We start from the raw sequence: 22,296 nt of genomic DNA, 5'->3' as shown, positions 1-22,296 counted from the left end.
AACAATATAGAGTTCAAAGTCAAACTGCAGTGATTATGTTATGATCATTTGTTAGTTTAACCATGATGACTGCACAAAAGGATAAACAGATTATTCCAGTTTAAAGTGATATCAGTCATATTCATAGGCTATATATAACTATAGCACCACTGTATAGGCTATTTTCTTCATCCACGTTGGTATCCATGAGAACCAAACACAATGTGTATGACTAAGAGCCTGGTGGTTTTCCTGCGCTCTTACGCACAGTGTGTGCTGTGGGTATTCTGTGGAGCTGTTACAGGGGCGCGCCCTGACGTAGCAACGCAGAAAAAGGGCGTAGTACTTCCATAATGAGACTCTTTAAAGCTGCTGCTCCATAAAGCATGTTAATCTAGTCGCAGGGATCTGGACTTTGGAAATACGCAGTGCTTTTGAAACGAGTGGCGCGACTGCATTTCAGCGTTTTCATCCATTTTTGTGGACTTACTTTCTCTTTGCTCGCAGTAAGTTGGATTTATATTGCAGTACAAAAGTACGTTGACTGTTTATGAGTGTAAAAAGACCGGAGCGGATCAGAAGAAGACAGTTGCCTAATTCTTGCATTTGGAATAAATAAAGTCATTTTGGCGCTCTGGCGCATCCATAAACTGATATCTAACTTTGTAGAGGGACACTGTGATTGCTTTATTACTTACATCCATTAAAACAATCCGTTTTGCTCTTGTCAAATTCGTTGTGACACTCTTTTGCGCCTAAATTGATGGTGAAAAATGGTGTAGCCTACATTGTAAACTAACTGCGTTCTGAGTAACTGCAATTGTCGGTCGATCAGCTACGTTCTAGTTCATAAATAGCCTGTAGAACGTTTGGTTACACTTTATTTTAAGTTGACGTAGTTACATGCTACGTTACATGCATGTAGTAATATTAATTAACTACATATTTACTATGGAGTTGCGGTTAGGGTTTGTTTAGGGTTAGTTACTTGTAATTATGCATAATTTACTATTTCTACAGTAAGAACATGTAGTAACGTGTAACTACGTCACCTTAAAATAAAGTGTTACCAAAAGTTTTAATAAATCAGAGAACACAAATACAATGTATTTTTATTACAAGACGTACGTAACAATCAGCTTTTGATGCACTGGTTAAAACCAACTGGTTTTGATAATAAAAACGCCTAAATATTATATTATATTACATTATATTATATTATATTAATATTATATTATATTATATTATATTATATTATATTATATTATATTATATTCTACTATACTATACTATATTATATTATATTATATTATCAACTCAAACTCAAATGACACATAATATAATTTATTAATATTTTATTAATACAACTTTTACATGTTTATCTATAATACCAACCTAAATTCAATAGCAATAATGTTAAAGGACTATATTATAACTTTTAACTGGTCATTGATGTACTTTATCAATAAAAATGTTCCGGTGTTTGTACAGAACCGTAAGGAAACATCATGCTGCTCCTCTTACTGGGAATCGTCGTCTTGCATGTGGCAGCACTGGTTCTGCTCTTCGTGTCCACTATAGTCAGTGTAAGTATCTATCCTGCAGTTTCTTTTATTTGATTAATACAGATCTATCTATCTATCTATCTTTCTATCTATCTATTTGATATTAAAATGACAAATGATGTGATAGCTATTGCAATCATTTGATGTAATTATTAAAGTCGAAGTATGCCAATCACAGGCTAAAAGCAGCTGTAAGAGAATATTTTGGATGTCTAATCCCTGCTAATGTGTATTCTTGCATCCTCTAACAGGCATGGGTTGGTAACCCCAACAGCAGTTCAGACCTCTGGACAAACTGCACAACAATCATTAGCGAGTACAAATGTGACCCTGCTGACACTGGAGGTAGGATCCTACTAAATTTTTATATTTAAGAATGCATGTATGATGAAACCAAACATTTAAGGTGCAATGATATTCATTTCAAGCTTGGAAAAGGTCTGCTTCTCTGTCAAGGGTTAAAGAGACACTGTCACTATGTAACACATAGCAGGTCATTCACAGAGGGTTTGATCCTGGCATTAGTCAAAGCCCCTTTGCCTGTTTACCACTCTTTATGGTGGGTGTGCCCACTCTGCCTCAAACCTCGGTACTGCCATCTAGGGGTGAGAATGCAAGCATGCAGTTTCAACCCACAACAGACCCCTCTTAAACATCAGCTCAGGCAGACTGTATAAATAGTCTGGTTGCCGGTGCTGAGCTCGGGCCCCTTGTTTGGGAGTGGAGAGTGCTGGGTTGCAAAGAGGTTTGAGAGCTTTTGGGGTGGGGCAGAGGTAGAGCATTTGAAGCAGCTTAGATTTAGACTGATCCGTGTGATGGCGTAGCATCAGAGAGCCGTAGGCCGAACATGGTGTGATTTGAGTCACGTCCACGAATCAAAATGCAAGCGACGGGGTGTTTAACAATAAAAGAATGAAGGCAGTTTGAAAGAGAGAGAGTATTAACCAAGTTTTCAGTTAAAATGCAAACTAAAGTTGCCATTTTCTTGCCATAAAACATGTAAATAAAAAATATAATATAATATATTTGTTTCTAAATCATAAAAAGTACTGTACATTCCCAATCAGTTCACTGTTACACCGTTGGCAGTTCTCGGAGGGTGAGATGATGTCATAATTTTCGAGCGAGAAACGCCTCTCTGTGCACTTTGGAAATGAGGCGGGACCAGAATGCTTTGCTGTGTTATTTCATAGCTCTCGGTCAGTTGGCGTAGCACCTATAATGTGCTGTGTTTGTTTAGGGTGTGGTGCGGGGTGGGCACATACTGAAGGGCTTTTCTGTCCTGCTCTCCTGCGTGCGCTCGCTCACGTGCCGTTGCTACGGTGCTGGAAAAACGTTTTTATTTAAAAGTTTGCACTTTGTAGTTACTTCTTAAGGTGGTTTTTGACGGTCATCTCTAGGCTGTAATGAGGGTCTTAGGGGTTTAACTGGTGCATGACTAGCAATGTCTTTTAATTAGATGACATTTAACTTGCACACAAACAACAGCAGTTTAAATGTGTTGTACTGCAAGGACGCTTTGCATTGATCAAGAGTGACAATAAAGACTTTAACATTGTTACAAAAGGATGTTTCTATTTCAAATATATGCTGTTCTTTTGAACTTTCCATTTATCAAAGAATTCTGAAAAAATGTAAATGTTAAGCAGCTAACTGTTTTCCAAGATTGATATTAATAAGAAATGTTTTTCGAGCAGCAAATCAGCATATTAGAATGATTTCTGAAGGATCATGTGACACTGAAGAGTAGAGTAATGATGCTGAAAATTCAGCTCTGTCGTCACAGGAATAAAATAAATGCTAAAATATATTAAAATAGAAAACAGATATTTTAAATGATATTAATCTTTCACAATATTACTGTTTTTACTGTATTTTTGATCAAATAAATGCAGTATTGGTGAGCATAAGAGACTCATTTTTAAATAACAGTAGTGTATGTCAGTCACTTTAATATTTATATTCATAAATGTTTTAGGTAACACATTTTAAAAGGTACATGCCAACATTAGGTAACAGAATAGTTGGCATGGAAAATATTTTTACAGGATTTATTAATCTAAAAATGTTAAAATATAAATATGGTAAAAACATTTTTAATATTAAAAGTTGTATATTGTATTAGGGAAAAAAAATTGCTAACCCAAACCTACTTTTCTTTGCTCGAATTCTTCACATCTCTAGTAATTAAGACAAAAATAATTGCCCTTCTGTATGTACTGTATAAGATGTTGGTGGTGAATCAAAATGGAAAATGTTCTTCTTACTATTCATAGGATAATACACAAACATACTGTGCTTCAGTGCTAAAAGTGTAATGCAAAACAATCCCTGCAGGGTCAGGGACAAATCAATGGGGTTAAATTGAACCTGAGTTCAAAACAAGCAATCAAACCGAGCGCGAAACCATCCTAAGATTACCTGAATGTTTTTTTTTTTTTTACACCGGGAGTGATGCGGAACAGCTGGCATGGTGAAGCTACTCAACACTGGCAGCTAAAGCATGCGTGAAATCCTATTCATCATCCTGATATAGAGAACTGTTTCATGGACCAAACCGGGGTTAAGGCAGTCTAGTATTAGCGCACATACTCGCACCCCTGTGTTATGTTTCCCCGGTGCATATTTATCATCTGTTAAGCCACATTATTCACACCCAGGACCATACGTACCCCTCTAAATGCAAACACAAGGCCTCCGCTTTCCAAAAACGATACCTTCTGTCCTGAAATACACATCCCCGCATGACTGCTGACAGAAATACACAGGGTGTTGTCAAGCACAAAATGAGTACAGCTGAAAAAAAGAATTCAGGAAACTGCAAATGTTTACTTCTTGTGAGGATAGATAAACTGAGGATAAACTTAGTAACAGTGAGTAAATGGACTGTATGAGGGGATGTGCTTCTATTTTTACTCTATTGTTGAGAGATAATTGAGAGATTTATTGTATCATTTGTATTGTGCGGGTGCAGTGTAGCCCCTGTATGCAAACACACATAGCAGCAGAACCTTGTATTATTTATGGATGCAAACTAGAATAGTCTCTTCGTATGGCCTCTGATGAGATGTTCTAAAAACAAATGCCATTTCCACAATTGTTTCCATTCTGAGATATTTACAAGCTCAAAAAACGTTTTACGAATCTGCAGTTAATGAGATCATTGCTAGAATTTTGAAGCATTCATAAGGCCAAGTCTTCAACAAAAGTGAAAAGATGATGATCTTGTTTATGATCTTGAGTATTCCAGATTTTCCAGGACTTGATCAAGTTTTTCTATATTCTTTTCCCGGATGTAATCAATGTGATATTGTAAATTGTGTGTCTGAGGGTCTCAGGCTATGTTTACACTAGTGCTCAATTCCGATTTATTGCTCAGATTCGTTTTTTTTTTCTATAGCTGTTCACATTGTTGTTTTAAATGTGGCCAATATCAGATTCCAGTGTGAACAGATCATGGTCTTGAACTGACCCGCATGTGCAAAAGAACGATAAAAAGACGTCACGCAGCACGCTGTCATATGGAAGTAAACTCGGAGGACATTAAAGTAAGCGGTTACGCGATTATTTATAGTGTGACCTGCCGCCAAAGCCAGCGAATGTATGCGCGGGCAATAACAAAGATGAAGATGCGAAAAAAGAGAGCAGATTTTTTTAACATTTATGATACAAGGCCTCGTTTTTTGCTTGTATGTGCTGTCACTGTAATACTTATGAGCTCTGACACATCACTGTCCTTCACTGACTACCTTTCTTGATAACTTCGGATAAGTAAAATCTTTGAAGTGACTCCCATGAGCGCAGAATTGTGACGAATGTTGCTGTAGAGTGCCGTAAAAGTCAGACTGATCGAGGTCGCATTGCAAAACATCTGACCTGTAGCGGATTTAGGACCACATATGGAAGTGGCCCAAATAAGAATTGAAAAGATCAGATTCCATGTGGTTTGTGCCGTTCACAATGTCATGACAAAAACAGATCAGAGTCACATATGAGCAAAAAAAAAAAATATTATTAAATTATTATTTTCCTGCAGCCTGAATCTAGCCTTATCTTGCATTAGGCTCTAGTAGAGGATCTGGTCGTTCTCAAGGCTATAGTATTGGCTCTGATTTTGTTTTAATCTGTAGTAGGCTGATCTTGACAGTTCTAGTGGCTATAAGGGGAGCGGCAGACACAGCTGAACATGAGAGGAGAGAGAGAGAGAGAAAGAGAGAGAGAGAGAGAGAGAGAGAGGGGTAGAAACATGATGCTACAGGAATGACCCTTGGATAAGAAATAGACGTGCTGGACAACCCATGCATTCCACTTATTACTGCTTGGGCTCGGAAGAGGTAGAGACTGAGATAGAAAAAGATCAACTATGCATCTCCTACATTATCAGAGTAATGTCATAGAAGAACCATTTTTGGTTCCTCAAACAACCTTTTAGTGATTTTTTATTTTTTTTTAACAACCATTTTCTTAATGTCAAGAGCATTTTAATAATCCAAAGAACAATACCCCTTTCTTCAAAATATCTTCATGTTCAGCAGAAGTCATGCAGGTTTGAAATTAAACTAGGGAGTAAATACTGACAGATTTTGCATGTTAGATGAACTATCCCTCGATTGAGGATAGCAATTCTAAAACAGAAACAATTGTTTGTACATAACGGGACATTCCAAAGCCAGAGTACAAACGCTAAACATTAAACTAAAACATCTGCCACAGCATTCTTAATCAATCTCAAACTCACACAAACCAGTCTCAAAGCATGCCAAGAACTTAATGTCCAAAGCTTTTGTCTTGCAAATCAGTCTCAATTAAAGTTTGCGGTCAGTAAGGTTTTATTTTTAAAGAAAGAAAGAAATGTTTCCTGCTATTCTGAAAATACTTTACCTTCTGCTGTCCACACTTATAAAAGGGTGGAATGGCTCTAATGCAGGATAAAAATGACATACGGGAGGCTTTTAAAGCCATCAAATGTAGGTAATATAGAGTTAATGGAGCTCCTTGTAAGCTGCCGTGTTTTGGCCCTGCATGGGACGTCAAGAAAGGATCGATATTAGGTGCTGGTAACCTGCTAAGAGCTTTTAGGAACAGAAACCTCATTATGTTTTTGCACAAATGCATTAAGGGTTCCTGGATTCGCCAGTGCTCTTGAAACAACCATCAAAACTTAATTGTATCTTATTGGCAACAAGAAGAATTCATTATGAACTGATAATTGGTGTTGTTTTTTGCAGACTCACCTCTGTCGTTATCAATTATACATATCTCCAGTTGCACGCCAATGTAAAAGTGCAACTCTGCTGTGATCGATCGAGAACAGCAGATGAGAAAAGAGATAACGACCCGCTTAATGCCCATTCGTGTTCATTTTAAATGACCATCTCCTTCTCAAGAGCGAATGTTTTTTATTTCTGCAAAGCTTGATCTGCCCTAAGTGGATTCAGGAATAAGTAAATGCACTAATGTTTTGAAATGCTTTCTGTTTTTCAGTTTGGATCCAGGCAGTCCAAGCCCTCATGATCCTGTCAATCATCTTCAGCTTCCTGTCTCTCTTCCTGTTCTTCTGCCAGCTCTTTACACTTCAGAAGGGCGGACGCTTCTTCCTCACCGGAGCATTCCAGATCTTGGCTAGTGAGTATCGAGACGTCATGCGAACAATGCGATGGATCAACTTGGTTGCTTGCAGATGCTAATGAGGTTGACATAGCATGCTGACACACTCATGCAGTGTTAATGGACCCAAAGTGCTCGCAGTAGAAACAAAGGAGAATTAATATTTGCATAGGCTTTTGAGCTAGTTGGCTCAGGTGATCTGAGATCAATTAGCATTTATTAATAAAAGATCATCATGACGTCGACTGATCTCCTCTGTTCCTATGGAGGTGTATCTGCTTTCATTCGGCTAGATGAAAAGACCTTTGGCCTTAGTCTTGTTACTCTAATGAGTCCTGTCAACTCTCATTAAGCCACAGACGGCACAGGAAACCCTTTAATGCGCTCAGCCGCGGTTACAGGCAAACTTCCTGCGGATAATTTAGTTATGATTTCTTGAGATTAAATAATGCAGCACGCAGAGTTATAAATAGGCGAGGCCACCAAAACAAACCGTTTCTCTTCATTTATGGTAAACAATACGCGTAAAATATAAGATACGGGAAGTGAAGTAATTTACTGCGGCTAATGTAAAATGATAGCTCTCCTTAGAAATGTCTCTTTGAGATGGAATGAAGATGGGATATTATTAGAAATCATTACTGTTCCTGGATAATGAATAGCTCTGTAGGCGAGATGAATGCTTGATCTTTCAGTACGTACTGAAACCGAGGGCTTTTAAAGTTCATATATGCGACTCTCATCAGAGAGGATGGACACTAATTGAAAGCTAAATGTCAGAGGGGAGCCGAGGGTGTAAACAGCACAAAGCCAGACAGTTACAGGTGCCCACTGAGTTGGCACAGGACACACAGCCGCTGCCACAAGATGAAATGTCAAGACTGGCACTCTGAAGGTGGTCTGTGGTCCGCCTGGCATAAAAGAACGTGGTGAAAGTGCCTTGTCATGTTTCCTTCCTCTCATGCAGACTTCATAGGCCAGAATTAGTCGGAGGACTGTTACTTAGTAAATATTGTGCGAGTTTCTTTGTTATTGTTGTACACAAGCATACAAAGACGTCATTCTCAATTACACAGGAGCCAAAATACTTGCATCTCCTTTTTTTGACCAGTTAAACTGAAGAATCGTGCTTTTCGTTAAATAATGCTCTGCTTCTTTAAAAGTAACGGTAATCGTTGCATCATTGATTTCATTGGCCGTCTCAGTCATTTTGACATTGAAGAGCGCTGATCAGCTCAGATGAGAAAGTTGCTTATCTTCGCGTTGTACAGAATCTTTGCAGCATCAAAATAAAGTTATTATCAGGCAATTATTTCACAACTTTTATTATATACCATAGAAAAATAGAGGTATTGAGGAACCTCAGTGGGGGCCATGATTACAACACACATTATTGGATATTTAATGTAATATCCTGACCATAAAAGTGTTCCCAAAGCCTTAAAAACAATATTTCTAATGTAAAAGAAAGGTCTGGGGTTAGTAAGGTTTTTTTTTTTTTTTTTTTTTTTTTCAAGAAATACTTTAATTTACGAAAGATGCATTAAAATATTTTTAAATAAATGCTTTTTTTTTTACTTTCTATTCATCATAGAATCCTGAAAAACATGGTTTCCAAAAAAATATATTAAGCAGCACAACTGTTTCCAACATTGATAATAATAAGAAATGTTTTTTTGAGCTGCAAACCAGCATATTAGAATGATTTCTGAAGGATCATGTGACACTGAAGACTAGAGTAATGATGCTGGAAATTCAGCTTTTACATCACAGGAATAATTGCTTTTTAAAATGTTATTTTAATTTGTATCACAATATTACTGTATTTTTGATCAAATAAAATGTCTGTCTTTGCAGATATTCTTTATTATTACTATTTTCTAGTTTGTAATGAAGTCATAAAAAGCATGAAATAGCATAAATGGAAGTGTGGAAATTATGTAATGACCAAAAATATATATGTTAAACAACCTTGGAATTCACAAATATATGATTTTTATAGGGTAACATTTCCAGAGAGTTAATTTTTCTCGTCTTCCTCCCTCCCCAGGTCTTTTCGTTATGAGCGGAGCCATCATTTATACGGTAATGAACCACATGTGGGTCCCTTTGGCAGAGTCCTATGGTTTTTCCTACATCTTGGCCTGGGTAGCCTTCCCTCTGGCATTCATAAGCGGGTTAATCTACGTCATCTTGAGAAAGCGAGAGTGAGGTGGCACTGTCCTCTCATGGCCGCTACCTGGAAATACAGCTTCGAAGCCAAAGTATCGCACTGCATCCACAGAGAAGTGAAATCACACAGTATCTTCACCCCGGGGGTCAGTCAAAAATCAACCCCACTGCCACCCCGAAAAGACATATTCAATACCGTCATAATTTGAAGATGTATATAGTATCTATGGTTTAAAACCTATTTATAACACTTTTTACATATATGTACATAGTATTATATGTTTGCTCTGTTGACAAAGTACCTCTTTTAGCTAATAAGTGCCTAGAGCGTGTTTGTCGCAGAAACGTGCATCATTAGCCATAATGTGTGTTTGTGTCTTTTTTTTTTTTTTTTCTTTCCTTATACGGCCAAAAAATACTTATAAAAAGGTTTTCGATGTATTTTAACCAAAGTGCATGTGTTAAATTATAGGGAAAGTGAAATGAAGTGTTTTCAATGAAGATGCATTGAGAATTATAGATGAAGTAACTAAAATACCATGGTTAGATCGGCAGTTTTGAAAGCTTTTTTAAAAGAAGTAGTTTTTCTTTGTTTTCCAACAAAAAAAATGGTGCTATGTATTTACCATTCCTTTAACTAATAGCCATTTAGCCTTTATTTAGAAGGACATAACATGAATGAAAGTCAAAATCAAAATGCCATTGAATATATTGTGCTTGTGCCTATAACACAATGCTGTATATACAGTACTCACCAAAAAAGGTTCATTTTATAATAAAACAAAGAAAATGTGTTCTGAGTAACACTGGGTTATTAGTTTAGTTTTGGGAGATTGTGATGGAGGAACTGTAGTAAAAACAGACTAGGAACTATTGATTTTAGTTGGATTTAGTTACTTTTAAGAGCAGTATTAGCAGCGGGATTTGAGAAAGGCAGTAATTAATTTGAACAGTTTAATAAATGTTGCTTATATGTTACATTCAAATCCAAATACAATTCAGATGTATAACGTTTGATGGGTTTGATCACATGTTACCTGTTAGTACAATTGTGGCATATATGATTAAATAGTTGAGGCAAACGCCTTTCACATTCAAATCAGATGAGCATAAACATATAAAATAAAATGAAGGGACATTAAATAATCCAAGCATCAGAATGACAGCTCACAGTCCTCTCGTATATTACGCAATGTATCCGGAAAAAACATTTAAAAGCGTCGAAGTGGCAGTTTTGTTAGGTAAACTGACCGCTGATAACATGATGGTGGACAGATCGTAACACCTGCATGCATTGGAAACATTTTTCAATACTTGAAATATAACAAGCTGCAATGTCTACCATCTTGAGATGCTTTGTTTCTACTCACAGTAATTCTCAACGTACTGTAATAGCATGTGATTGTATTTAACAACTCATTACTTACAATTAAAGGCCCTATTCTGAGGACCATGTATTAGATTACTTCTCCTGCAACACCAAAAACAATAAATGTTTTGTTATGATGAACGGAACATGTTGCCTGTTTTCATGGTTGTAGTGATAAATGTCTAACTAAATCCCATTCTGCTTTTTTTTTTCTGTGACTGAACAAACAACCTTTATGCTGCAGTAGAATCATTTATTTTAGCAGCAATAAAACATGTGTGTTAAGGGATTTCTGTATGTAGTGATTGATAATCCCCTTAAAAATATCAATATATAATCAATATGTGGTCTGTTCTGACATGGGACCAGCACTAGATAAATGTTGCATGTGCTCATTTCCCAACATTAACACATTTTAGACTGCAATTGTTACTTGACATTGTAAGACTTAAACCTGAAGAAGAAGAAAACAACTGAATAGTGTTGAATTAATTTGATCTGGCTAAAGAGTGTGATATTATTTGTATTTAATTTAATTTCTGAAAACACCTGTACTGTAAGTTGTCTGAAGGAGTGTGAGCTCTGATGAAGACTTGTTCATTCACAAGAACCCAACTCTGTGCCTCTGACTCACGTCTCTTATCAAAGCTTGTGTTTGTGTGTTTATTAAAAGCTATTAAAAAGAAATACTGCTTGAAAAAAAAATATATATATATGTCTCTCTTTTTACTTAATTCCTGCGAAAATGCTAATTCATTAAAAAAGTTTGCATTTGTATGAGAAGCAGTGGTGGGTTGTGACCCAGAAATGGCTCTGATAGCGCAATGGCAAAAACGAAAAGAATAAAAAAAAATATATATATATATATATATATATATATATATATATATATATATATATATAAATAATGGTAATTTTTTTTTTATAATATATATACATATATAATTATTATTTTATTTTATATATATATATATATATATATATATATATATATATATATATATATATATATATATATATATATATATATATATACACAGTTAAGCATATTCATGGCATTGTAATCTTGTAAATTCTGGGCAACCAGCTGAGAACCACTGATGTTAAAAAAAGAAAAGTAAGAAAATTGTGCCACACAGTGGTACAATTTAAATAGTGCAGCTTAATATGTGACAAAATATGAACACTGTAATCCATTAATTGAATTCCCTCTTAAGATGCATGTCAGTTAATACGTGCTATGTTTGACATTGTATATTTTAAGCTTTATGACTGCACATTTTTTACAAACCTATTCTTTGTTTTTGTTTTTAGCACCACATTCAAATTCTGAGACACATATCTGATAGCTACAGGTCACAAACACTAAACTCATCACTAGATAGAACAGAATATTATGAACTAAGTCAAATGTTAAATCTAATCAAATAAATTTGGAATTGTGGATATTTTCCATCATATTGTGAATATTTTTTTTCTTCTTCAAAGCACTGCTGCCCTCTAGTGAGATTCAGGATAACTTTGTAAGATAACTTGCACTAAACTTCTAACACAAATAGATCTAACAAAAAAAGAGTTAAAGGCTAAAAGAGTTTAAGAACAAAACAAATTAAGGAAAAGAGGCACGAGAAAGAAAATGTGACAGACCATTTCACAAGGTGTCACAGTCCATTTAATCCAATTACACCGTTCATGAAATCATCAGCAATGGAATCATCAGTCTTCATTTAGCTGGGCTTTGTTTGCTGGGTGAGTTTTTCACGCGTTTTATCCACCTTATTTCCAACGCGGAAGTAAGTTAAGATGTTTTCTGTGAATGTGCTAGACTTTCAATTCATGAGCCGCTATAGGGAAATAACGAGAATAATATCAAAGTGCAGTAGCTAAACTGTAAAACTGTTTGCGCTACAAACCAGTGTGCTTATAATTAAGCCAATACATTAAAATGATATGGTAGCCTAAGAAATACTAGTTTGCAATAACTATATATCTACACTCACCTAAAGGATTATTAGGAACACCATACTAATACTGTGTTTGACCCCCTTTCGCCTTCAGAACTGCCTTAATTCTACGTGGCATTGATTCAACAAGGTGCTGAAAGCATTCTTTAGAAATGTTGGCCCATATTGATAGGATAGCATCTTGCAGTTGATGGAGATTTGTGGGATGCACATCCAGGGCACGAAGCTCCCGTTCCACCACATCCCAAAGATGCTCTATTGAGTTGAGATCTGGTGACTGTGGGGGCCATTTTAGTACAGTGAACTCATTGTCATGTTCAAGAAACCAATTTGAAATGATTCGAGCTTTGTGACATGGTGCATTATCCTGCTGGAAGCAGCCATCAGAGGATGGGTACATGGTGGTCATAAAGGGATGGACATGGTCAGAAACAATGCTCAGGTAGGCCGTGGCATTTAAACGATGCCCAATTGGCACTAAGGGGCCTAAAGTGTGCCAAGAAAACATCCCCTACACCATTACACCACCACCACCAGCCTGCACAGTGGTAACAAGGCATGATGGATATCCATGTTCTCATTCTGTTTACGTCAAATTCTGACTCTACCATCTGAATGTCTCAACAGAAATCGAGACTCATCAGACCAGGCAACATTTTTCCAGTCTTCAACTGTCCAATTTTGGTGAGCTCGTGCAAATTGTAGCCTCTTTTTCCTATTTGTAGTGGAGATGAGTGGTACCCGGTGGGGTCTTCTGCTGTTGTAGCCCATCCGCCTCAAGGTTGTGCGTGTTGTGGCTTCACAAATGCTTTGCTGCATACCTCGGTTGTAACGAGTGGTTATTTCAGTCAAAGTTGCTCTTCAATCAGCTTGAATCAGTCGGCCCATTCTCCTCTGACCTCTAGCATCAACAAGGCATTTTCGCCCACAGGACTGCCGCATACTGGATGTTTTTCCCTTTTCACACCATTCTTTGTAAACCCTAGAAATGGTTGTGCGTGAAAATCCCAGTAACTGAGCAGATTGTGAAATACTCAGACCGGCCCGTCTGGCACCAACAACCATGCCACGCTCAAAATTGCTTAAATCACCTTTCTTTCCCATTCTGACATTCAGTTTGGAGTTCAGGAGATTGTCTTGACCAGGACCACACCCCTAAATGCATAGAAGCAACTTCCATGTGATTGGTTGATTAGATAATTGCATTAATGAGAAATTGAACAGGTGTTCCTAATAATCCTTTAGGTGAGTGTATATAGCTATATCAATAATCAGACAAGCAGGAAAGCAGCATAACGAATTGTTTATGTTTACAGCTAAAGACAACTGGAAGCCAATGACACCGGAAGCCAGACACGTTCAATTTACAAATAGTCACACCCACTCTGACGTGAGAAATAAGGTGGATAAAATCACTGAACAAATTTGAGGTGAATTTCCTGTTCACATGTTATAATAGAATGATTCAGCAGGAGATCAATGTGTATTGAGATTTACATAAAAATGTACAATTATAAATATATAATATTTATAAATATAGGCTAACTATTGAACTTTTACAATTATTTCATTATTTATATTTAAACTGGATACTTGAATAAAATTTCATGATTTAAAAAAAAAAATCAAATCACATGCTCCTTCATTTATTCATAAATTATAGATCTAAACACTCAAAATGACTATTTAAGGGAATCAGATGTTGGGTTCTCTTGGGAATGTCTGTGTAAGGCAGACAAATTAATATTAGCCATGTGTCTTATCTTATAATGATGGTAATTAATGTACGTGACCACAAAACCCTGCAACTTAAGTCTGTCAGAATGATTTGCTGCACCCCGTCCTGTTTCCAAAAGCCCAAATCCCTATGAAGATCAAGAGATGTTGTATGTTACGGAAAAAAATACAAATTAAAAAAAAAGGTAATGAAACCAAATGAAATGCATATGTCCACATTTAATTGTTGTAAGAAGCCTTAAAAGGAGGGGAAAAAACAAGTTGTAAACTTAGTTGTAAAGGTCTCACACACTCAGTATAGGATTAAAAAAACAGGATAGTAAACACACCCTCTCAGCTTTAGACAGCACAAGCTTTGTTTATGCCCCGTATACCCCTCCTCTGTCGCCACCGTAATTGTTTACGTCCTCCGGGTCAAGAACGAGACTACACAATAATGACATTATCCATCGTGTCCCTCTAACTCTCCTCTGCCCCCCGCCCCCGTCTCAACACTCTAATTCTACCCACCCAATGTCATTAACGCCTCCGCTATCCATTCTCCAGTCTTCAGGGAGATAATATTCCTTAATTTCTGGAACACAATGGGAAAGGACGCAAACAGAAGGTCCACCTTAATCTATCAGGCCTCCTTCATGGCTCTGAAGCTCTCTCTGACAGGCATAGCATCGCTGGACCATGGACTGGGGGAAAAGAGACACAATTAAACCTCATGAAATGCAAATGGGGCCTTTCTTAAGGCAAAGGATGGGGGTTATTTTCTGCCTGAAACCACCATCTGCTGGCTATCACCTGCACAAAGCATCATCAGGTCGGGAGGTTTGTAGCTTTAATATTTTTTTTCATGTTAATTAAAAAGAGAGAGATAGTTGAGAGGGGGAAATGGCTTACGAGAACACAGCTGGTTTCGATCAGAAGGAACATTCAGCGGTTTGACTCCTTTTACACACACGCAGTGTCCAAAATTCACTTTTTGCCATACTGGAGAAAATGTACTAGCCATAAATATTTAGTATTTTCATTTTATATTGATATAACAGTACAAATATAAAATATATAATGTATAAATATATATATATCTTATGGAGAAAGACGAATAGACACAATTTACAATGAGGTCAAATGTATCATCAAAGAAACAACAGATGATTTATTTAGTCAGTTTGTATGTCTTTGATTTGAATGTGATATGAACTCACCAACTGCCAGGTAACGCTTCATTTACTTGCCAAAAAGCTTATTTATACTCACATTTTGGAATCTGCATGTTAACTCGAGCTAAAAAATCCAGAAAAAAAAAAACATATACATGCACACGCCAGTGCATAAACACATTTATATGCTTGCAAACAATCTGGAACAATACCCCCTTGACCCTTCACAAATGCACAAACATGGCCTTTCACTCACACACACACACACACACACACCACCTCCTATCAAAGGTGACCCTCGCACCATTGCCTCAGTCCCCCAGCGGCTTCATAAATCCCGTAATATGCGTGTGCTTGTTTAGAACCTGATCCCTCCTCACCCAGAGGTCATCCACGAGCTGTACCCTAGAAACACGTCTGGACGCAAGCCTTCCCCGGGGCAGCGTTCCACCAGGGTCAGAACGGACCTGCTGTTTTATTTTCTCTCCTCCTCCGTCCGTCATTCTTCACAGTCACAAAAGGCCTTTCGCTCCAGAGGAACCAGATTTGCCCCCCAGTGGCCCGATCGCAGGGGTTTCAAGGTCAAGACCAGGTTGAAGGTCATCAAAGCCAGATCTGCCCTCTACACTGGAGTCTGTCCATCATGGTGTCCAGATGAAGGAAACACTCGCCGCTTATGGGGTTTCAGACTAAATCGAACCCATTCAGTCCCATCTATCATACTCAATCATGCTAATGCTTGAGAACAGGCGATCTGGTCATAATAAAGGCTTTGAAAGGAAAGCATTCAGGGGTGATGAGACAGACAATATATTTCTTCTGTTTAACACTCAAACTATGATGAATTGGGCAAAGTGACAAAGACTCTCTCTTAAAGGAACAGTTCAACCAAAAATGAAGCTTTTGTCATCATTTACTCACCCTCAATGTCTGGACTTTTTTTTATTTTCAAGCAGAATATCCATGATTTTAATGAACAACAACTTAAATTTCATTACATAAAGCTATAAAACAGTTGGAACAGTTGATGGAAAATAGCACAAACATCACGTGGACTACATTTATGATGCTGTATGGTGCTTGTTGTCCTTTTATGAGCTTGCATCAATGTTATTGTCTTTAAAGACAACTAAATCAAATAAGTGAAACCATTTCTATTGACTGAATACTGGGAAAAACTGAAACTAAAATATATTTTAATGATTTAGCAAACATTATAAAATAAAATTAGTTTTAGTCTAAATAAAAAAATGTAATATATTACAGAAATTATTTTATAAACTTCGGGAGCTCTAAAATGCTAAAACATCTATAATTGGCCACTTTATTAGGTACACCCAGAGCCGTTGAAAAACAGAGTTACGACACTCCCATAGACTTCCATTGGAAGTCTTATTTAACGGCTCTGGGTACACCTTCATAGCACCGAGCTGGACCCCCTTTTGCCTTCAGAACTGCCTTAATTCTTTGTGGCATAGATTCAACAATGTGCCGGAAACCTTCCTCAGAGTTGACATGATAGCATCACGCAAACGCTGCAGATTTGTCGGCTACTCATCCGTGAATCTCCCGTTCAACCACATCCCAAAGGTGCTCTATTGGATTGAGATCTGGTGACTGTGGAGGCCATTTGAGTATAGTGAGCCCGATCTCACGGGAAAACGTACAAATTCTACGAGGTGGCTTATTCAAACGAATTCATACGACCTGACTCATACGAATTATTACGATTTTTGCAAAATCGTACATATTTTACGAATTGGCCAATTCGTATGAATTCATACGAATGACCTACCCCTGACCCCGCCCCTAAACCTACCCATCACATGGGTTTAGACAAACCCATCACGTGGGTTTAGAGTGAGGAATTAGCCAACTTTTTATCATTCGTACGAATTCGTACGAATTGGTCGTGAGATAGCGTTGGTATAGTGAACTCACTGTCATGTTTAATGATTTGAGCTTTGTGACATGGAGCGTTATACTGCTGGAAGTAGCCATCAGAAGATGGTATACTGTGGTCATAAAAGACAGACATTGTCAGCAACAATATTCAGGTGGGCTGTGGCGTTTGTGATGCTCAACTGGTAATAAGGGGCTCAAAGTGTGCTAAAATATTTAAAATAAAGTGTGCATTAATATGCTTTCATGTTGGTTACGCCAAATTCTGACTCTACCATCTGAATGTCGCAGCAGACATCGAGAATCATCAGACCAGACACCGTTTTTCCAATCTTTTATTGTCCAATTTTGCTGAGCCCGTGTGAACTGTAGCCTCAGTTTAGAAAGAAGTGATCTTCTGCTGCAGTTGCTCTTCTGCTTCAAGGTTCAACATGTTGAGCGTTCAGAGATGCTCTTCTGCAGAGATCGGTTGTAACCATTTGATATTTGAGATATACTGTTGCTTTTCTATCAGCTCGAACCAGTCGAGCCATTCTCCTCTGACCTCTGCCATCAACAAGGCATTTTCACCCACAGAACTGCCACTCTCTGGATGTTTTCTCTTTTTCTGACAATTCTCTGATGGTTGAGCATGAAAATCCCAGTAGATCAGCAGTTTCTGAAAAACTCAGACCAGCCCTTCTGACACCAACAACTATGCCACTTTCAAAGTCACTTCAATCACCTTTCTTCCCCATCCTGATGCTCAGCACATCGTCTCAAACTAAAACTAGCTAAAAACGAACAAAAAATGATAATAGAATTTTCATTCAGGCCTACATTTATTTTTATTATGCAAAACTGCCTGAGGATAAGTAAAACTTTAATGTGAAAAATAAGGTGAACTATTTTGTTCCTCGCAACAACATTTTTATGATTTATGACCACATACTCACATATACTGTACCAAAAGCCCAGCATCTCCATTATATATCTTGTTTTCTGCGAGTGAAGGATTGTGGGTCGGAGTCTCTGCCCTTATACATTGTTCTCTGAGGTGTGAATAATGCCAGCCTGAAAACACACGCCGTTGGGCACATGCCACTGAATCAGGCCAAAACATACCTCCACTATTGCTCTTGGATTTCAAAGCAAGCCACATTGAGCCGGGAGAGATAGGAATCTCACGCTGCCATATGGAGCAAATCACACTGGAGCCATGCCAGCAAAATTACAACCAACCAGAGACAAAACACAGGGTATCATGAGGACGATTGAATTAATAGTCACACACAAGAGATCGTCTTGAAAACATTCAGATATTCAAGAAATTCCACCAGCTTTGGAACATTGCGTGATCATCAACAGACATGTAACTGTTGTACACAACAGGATATTAAAAGCATTTTTTACCCGATTGGAAGCCCATCTTCATATGATTATTGGGTGAGTCTTTGCAACAAACATCCAAAAACGGAAGTAATGAAATACATGACTGACAGTTTTCAAATGGTAATCACTGCTAGGCCTGTTTTATGGTGAATAAAAGGTTGTACTTTAAATAAATAAAACAAATGAATACTTATTTCTAAAAATCCATAAGATAGATTTACTTGAGAAGTAACACTGCATAAAAAGCCAAAAACTTGTTTTCATAGATTGCATCTTAAATATTGTATCTTCAATAAAAGTGTATTTTCCTACCCTAAAATATTTTTCTAAAAAAAAATAAAAAAAAATCTGCCAGTGCAGTATTAAATACAGATTCTATAAAAAAAAGTCTTATCTCATGCAGTTTCTTGACCAAAGATTTTTATTATTATTATTATTATTATTTTATATATTTTAACTGAAAAATAAGACAATAATACTTGCTAAGAATACATTTTTTGGTGGGTCTCCAAATGAGAACATAAGGTGCACTGCCCCCAACTGGTCAGCTCAGTGAACTTCAATTCAACTGCATTGTTCTATACTGTAATTTATTATAAAAAGCCCTGCAGAAATGACTCCTAAAAGAAATCTCTCTGATTTATTCATGGCATTAAATGCCCATATGCGCAAATAATTATGATAATTTTCATTTGAAAAAACAGTACTAAGGACTTGGATAAGAAAAATGACAGGTTCAGACTCAGTGGGAAGATGATGTGGGAGAGAGAGAGAGAGAAAGAAAGGGAGATAAAAAGAAAAGGAGGAGGTGAAAGGTCAGGGTTAATGCAAGCATGATTAGTAAACCTAATTATCAGACCACAGTTTGAGCTCTTACGGCCCTGAAAAAGCCAATCACCATTAATCTAGAAGCCGCAGAGAGCAATCGCAGCAGCAGAGATTAATGCAGTAATCGGACCACGATACCTCCTATTCATCATATACTGATACTGCCAGCACTGAACACTCTGCGTGAGGGGGGTAATCAGAACACAGATGCCAACAAACACTTCAAATGTACCAAAAGACCCATTTTAAACAAAACAAGTGTATAGCATATAAGACAAACATGGATTGCATTTTCATATAATTACAAATTAAAATAGTAAAATATAAAAGTAAATAGTAAAATATTAAATACTATTTTTATAAAATATCAAGTAATGCTCCACACTATGTATTACTCTGTAAATATGTATTAGGTTTTATGTTACTAATTATAGGGAAAAAATAACACCTAAATCTAAAGTGTGACCAATTCCTTTAAACAATTTAGCTCTGTGGTATCTACCTTAAAAGGTAAAGGTCACACACAAACACACACTTTTCACTCCTACGTCTGGATAATGTTCACACTGTCGGTATTCTCACACTTCAGGGCGGTTCTTGGAGAATTCTGTGTGTCCTTTCTCTGCCCTCTGACCCCAGCTCAGTTTTTTTTCTCTAGCAATCAAAGGCCATATGGTAAACATATTTCCCTGCTTCATTGGGTTTTACTGCACTTGCTACAAGAATGAAGGAGGTTGTGTCAGGTTCATGAGGGTAAACGATACAGTCAGCCATTAAAGAGCTTTTATTTCTGTTAGTGCAGGCGGAACAGCTCTCAGGGACCAGTCAAATTATACAGGAACAACATGAACACCGAGCACTTCTCCTGCGGGCCGGCCGGATAGGACTTTAAGGCCCGTGGCTGGCCGTATTCTCAATCTAGAATTAACAGTAAGAGCTCATAAAGCAACCCTTCTGAAATTGTTTAATAAAATACTTGTTCGCTTCAGACATAAACAACATTTGGTGTTGCATGAAAGCAGCATGAAATTAATATTCCGGTTTCAGTATAAAATTAAGCTCAATCTACAGCATTTGAGGCATCATATAGATTACAACAAAAATACATTTCTACTTGTACCTATTTTTCTTTTTTAAATAAATCAAGATTCCAGTGACAAGATGTAAAGTAAATATGCATGTTAATATGATTTTAGTATGGAAAAAATCACTTACTTTACTTCTGTGTAAAGTTGCATCCAACTGTGTTCCCATGACTGACTATTTTCTTTAACTTTATAAATGACTATTTAAACAGGTTTAGACCTCAAATACTGCAAGAACAGAAGAATTAAAATGCTTGTATAAAATGATATGCTTCACATCCCAAAATTGGCCTTAGTCACTTCCATTTTAAGTGCCTCACTGATTTTTTTATTTTATGATTATTTTTTAAGAAAACGAGGAATGAGACGACATGATTTTTGTGGTAATCAACAATCAATTTAAGTAGGAATTTTCAATTAAGGTCACTATTCAATTCCCATGAAACACTCACACTGATAAAACTCATCCTGAATGTATTCTAAGCCGCTTTGGATAAAAGTGCCAGTCGATTGAATAAATCAAATGAAATTGCTTATTACATTCATGACCGTTTCCAATTACATTTTGATAATATTGATTATTCTACTATCAAGAGAACCTTTCCCTTTTTTAAGTGGGTTAGACATCAAATAGCCATTATGTGTCTGGTAAACAACATTAGAGCTTAATTATATTACTCTGAGAGCAGTTGATGTTTTGAGTGCCAGAATATTGGCAACTTGCTCCCCTGCGGTTTTCTTTCGACGTATTTCTGTCCAGTTTTTGGTCAGTATAATATATCCCTCACTGGCCAGGGCAAGGAAAGGAACTTGCAATTCAATCCTCCAGCAATGTCATGCCATATAGTTCAGTCTGTTATATGGAGTCTCCGTTTGGCCCGTTCGGTTTCAGTTCATAACGCTGAGCTATAACTCACACGCACAGAACCCTGCACCCAAGCACTGACCCGCATCTGGACAGCATCTGGGGTCGGAGCGGTCAGCCCAACAAGTGCTGAGCCATCTGTGCTGGTTCCCGCTCGCGCTCTAAACCTAAAGTACAGGTCAAGTCAAATGGAGGGAAGAAAGCCATATAAAGGAATAGAACATGCAGAGAGATGTGAGAAGAGCAGAGTGGGTTTATAAATGAGCAATGTGTTTATTTGCACCACAATTTCTCATTGTATAGCTACGCTACAAATGGTTTGGCGATACAAATGTCTATACAGATTTTGAGATGCAAATATGTTAACATTTAGTTTATTTTACAATGAACATTAAGTGGCTCATTTTTTTTCTTTTCTGAGGCATGTTGAGTAAAAAACATCTTGCGGACAAAGTGTACAATTGTATCAAAAGGAGCGGAATATAACAGGTGCCCCCATGAAGGCAAGGACACTTAAAAGAGTTGCAGAACCGGGTCCTGGGCTCTGAAATCTGTGCACTGGATGAAGCCGATCACTACAGGAAGGAAACAACCACATGGCACCAGAGGGAAATGTTTAACTATGAAGTGGGGGATGAAAGAGAGGGCATGAAAAGAACGAGAGGCGATAATCAAAAGACAAGGATGTTTGGCTGAGC

At 37.2% G+C, this 22,296-nt stretch overlaps 1 protein-coding gene across 1 annotated transcript; it reads left to right on the top strand.

The window, feature by feature from the left end:
* Positions 1–241: 241 nt before the first annotated feature.
* pmp22b (peripheral myelin protein 22b) lies at positions 242–10,838 on the top strand. The gene is made up of 5 exons (XM_084434934.1): positions 242–485; positions 1,471–1,565; positions 1,796–1,889; positions 7,029–7,169; positions 9,202–10,838. Exons 2-5 carry the CDS (start codon positions 1,488–1,490, stop codon positions 9,360–9,362), a joined length of 474 nt encoding a protein of 157 aa, XP_084291060.1. The 5' UTR covers positions 242–485; positions 1,471–1,487; the 3' UTR covers positions 9,363–10,838.
* Positions 10,839–22,296: the final 11,458 nt, after the last annotated feature.

The sequence above is a fragment of the Rutilus rutilus genome (genome assembly GCF_951802725.1).
Source record: "Rutilus rutilus genome assembly, chromosome: 16".
In the NCBI taxonomy this organism is placed as follows: domain Eukaryota; kingdom Metazoa; phylum Chordata; class Actinopteri; order Cypriniformes; family Leuciscidae; genus Rutilus; species Rutilus rutilus.
Note: the sequence above shows the minus strand (reverse complement) of the source record. Positions and strands in the feature narration are given on the sequence as shown.

What these genes read in the sequence shown, in the direction of transcription:
- pmp22b (XM_084434934.1), top strand. Translation starts at nt 1,488, where the DNA reads ATGCTGCTCCTCTTACTGGGAATCGTCGTCTTGCATGTGGCAGCACTG. An exon ending in TGACCCTGCTGACACTGGAG is followed by an intron (nt 1,890 to 7,028) that starts GTAGGATCCTAC and finishes TCTGTTTTTCAG; the next exon opens with TTTGGATCCAGGCAGTCCAA. An exon ending in AGCATTCCAGATCTTGGCTA is followed by an intron (nt 7,170 to 9,201) that starts GTGAGTATCGAG and finishes CTCCCTCCCCAG; the next exon opens with GTCTTTTCGTTATGAGCGGA.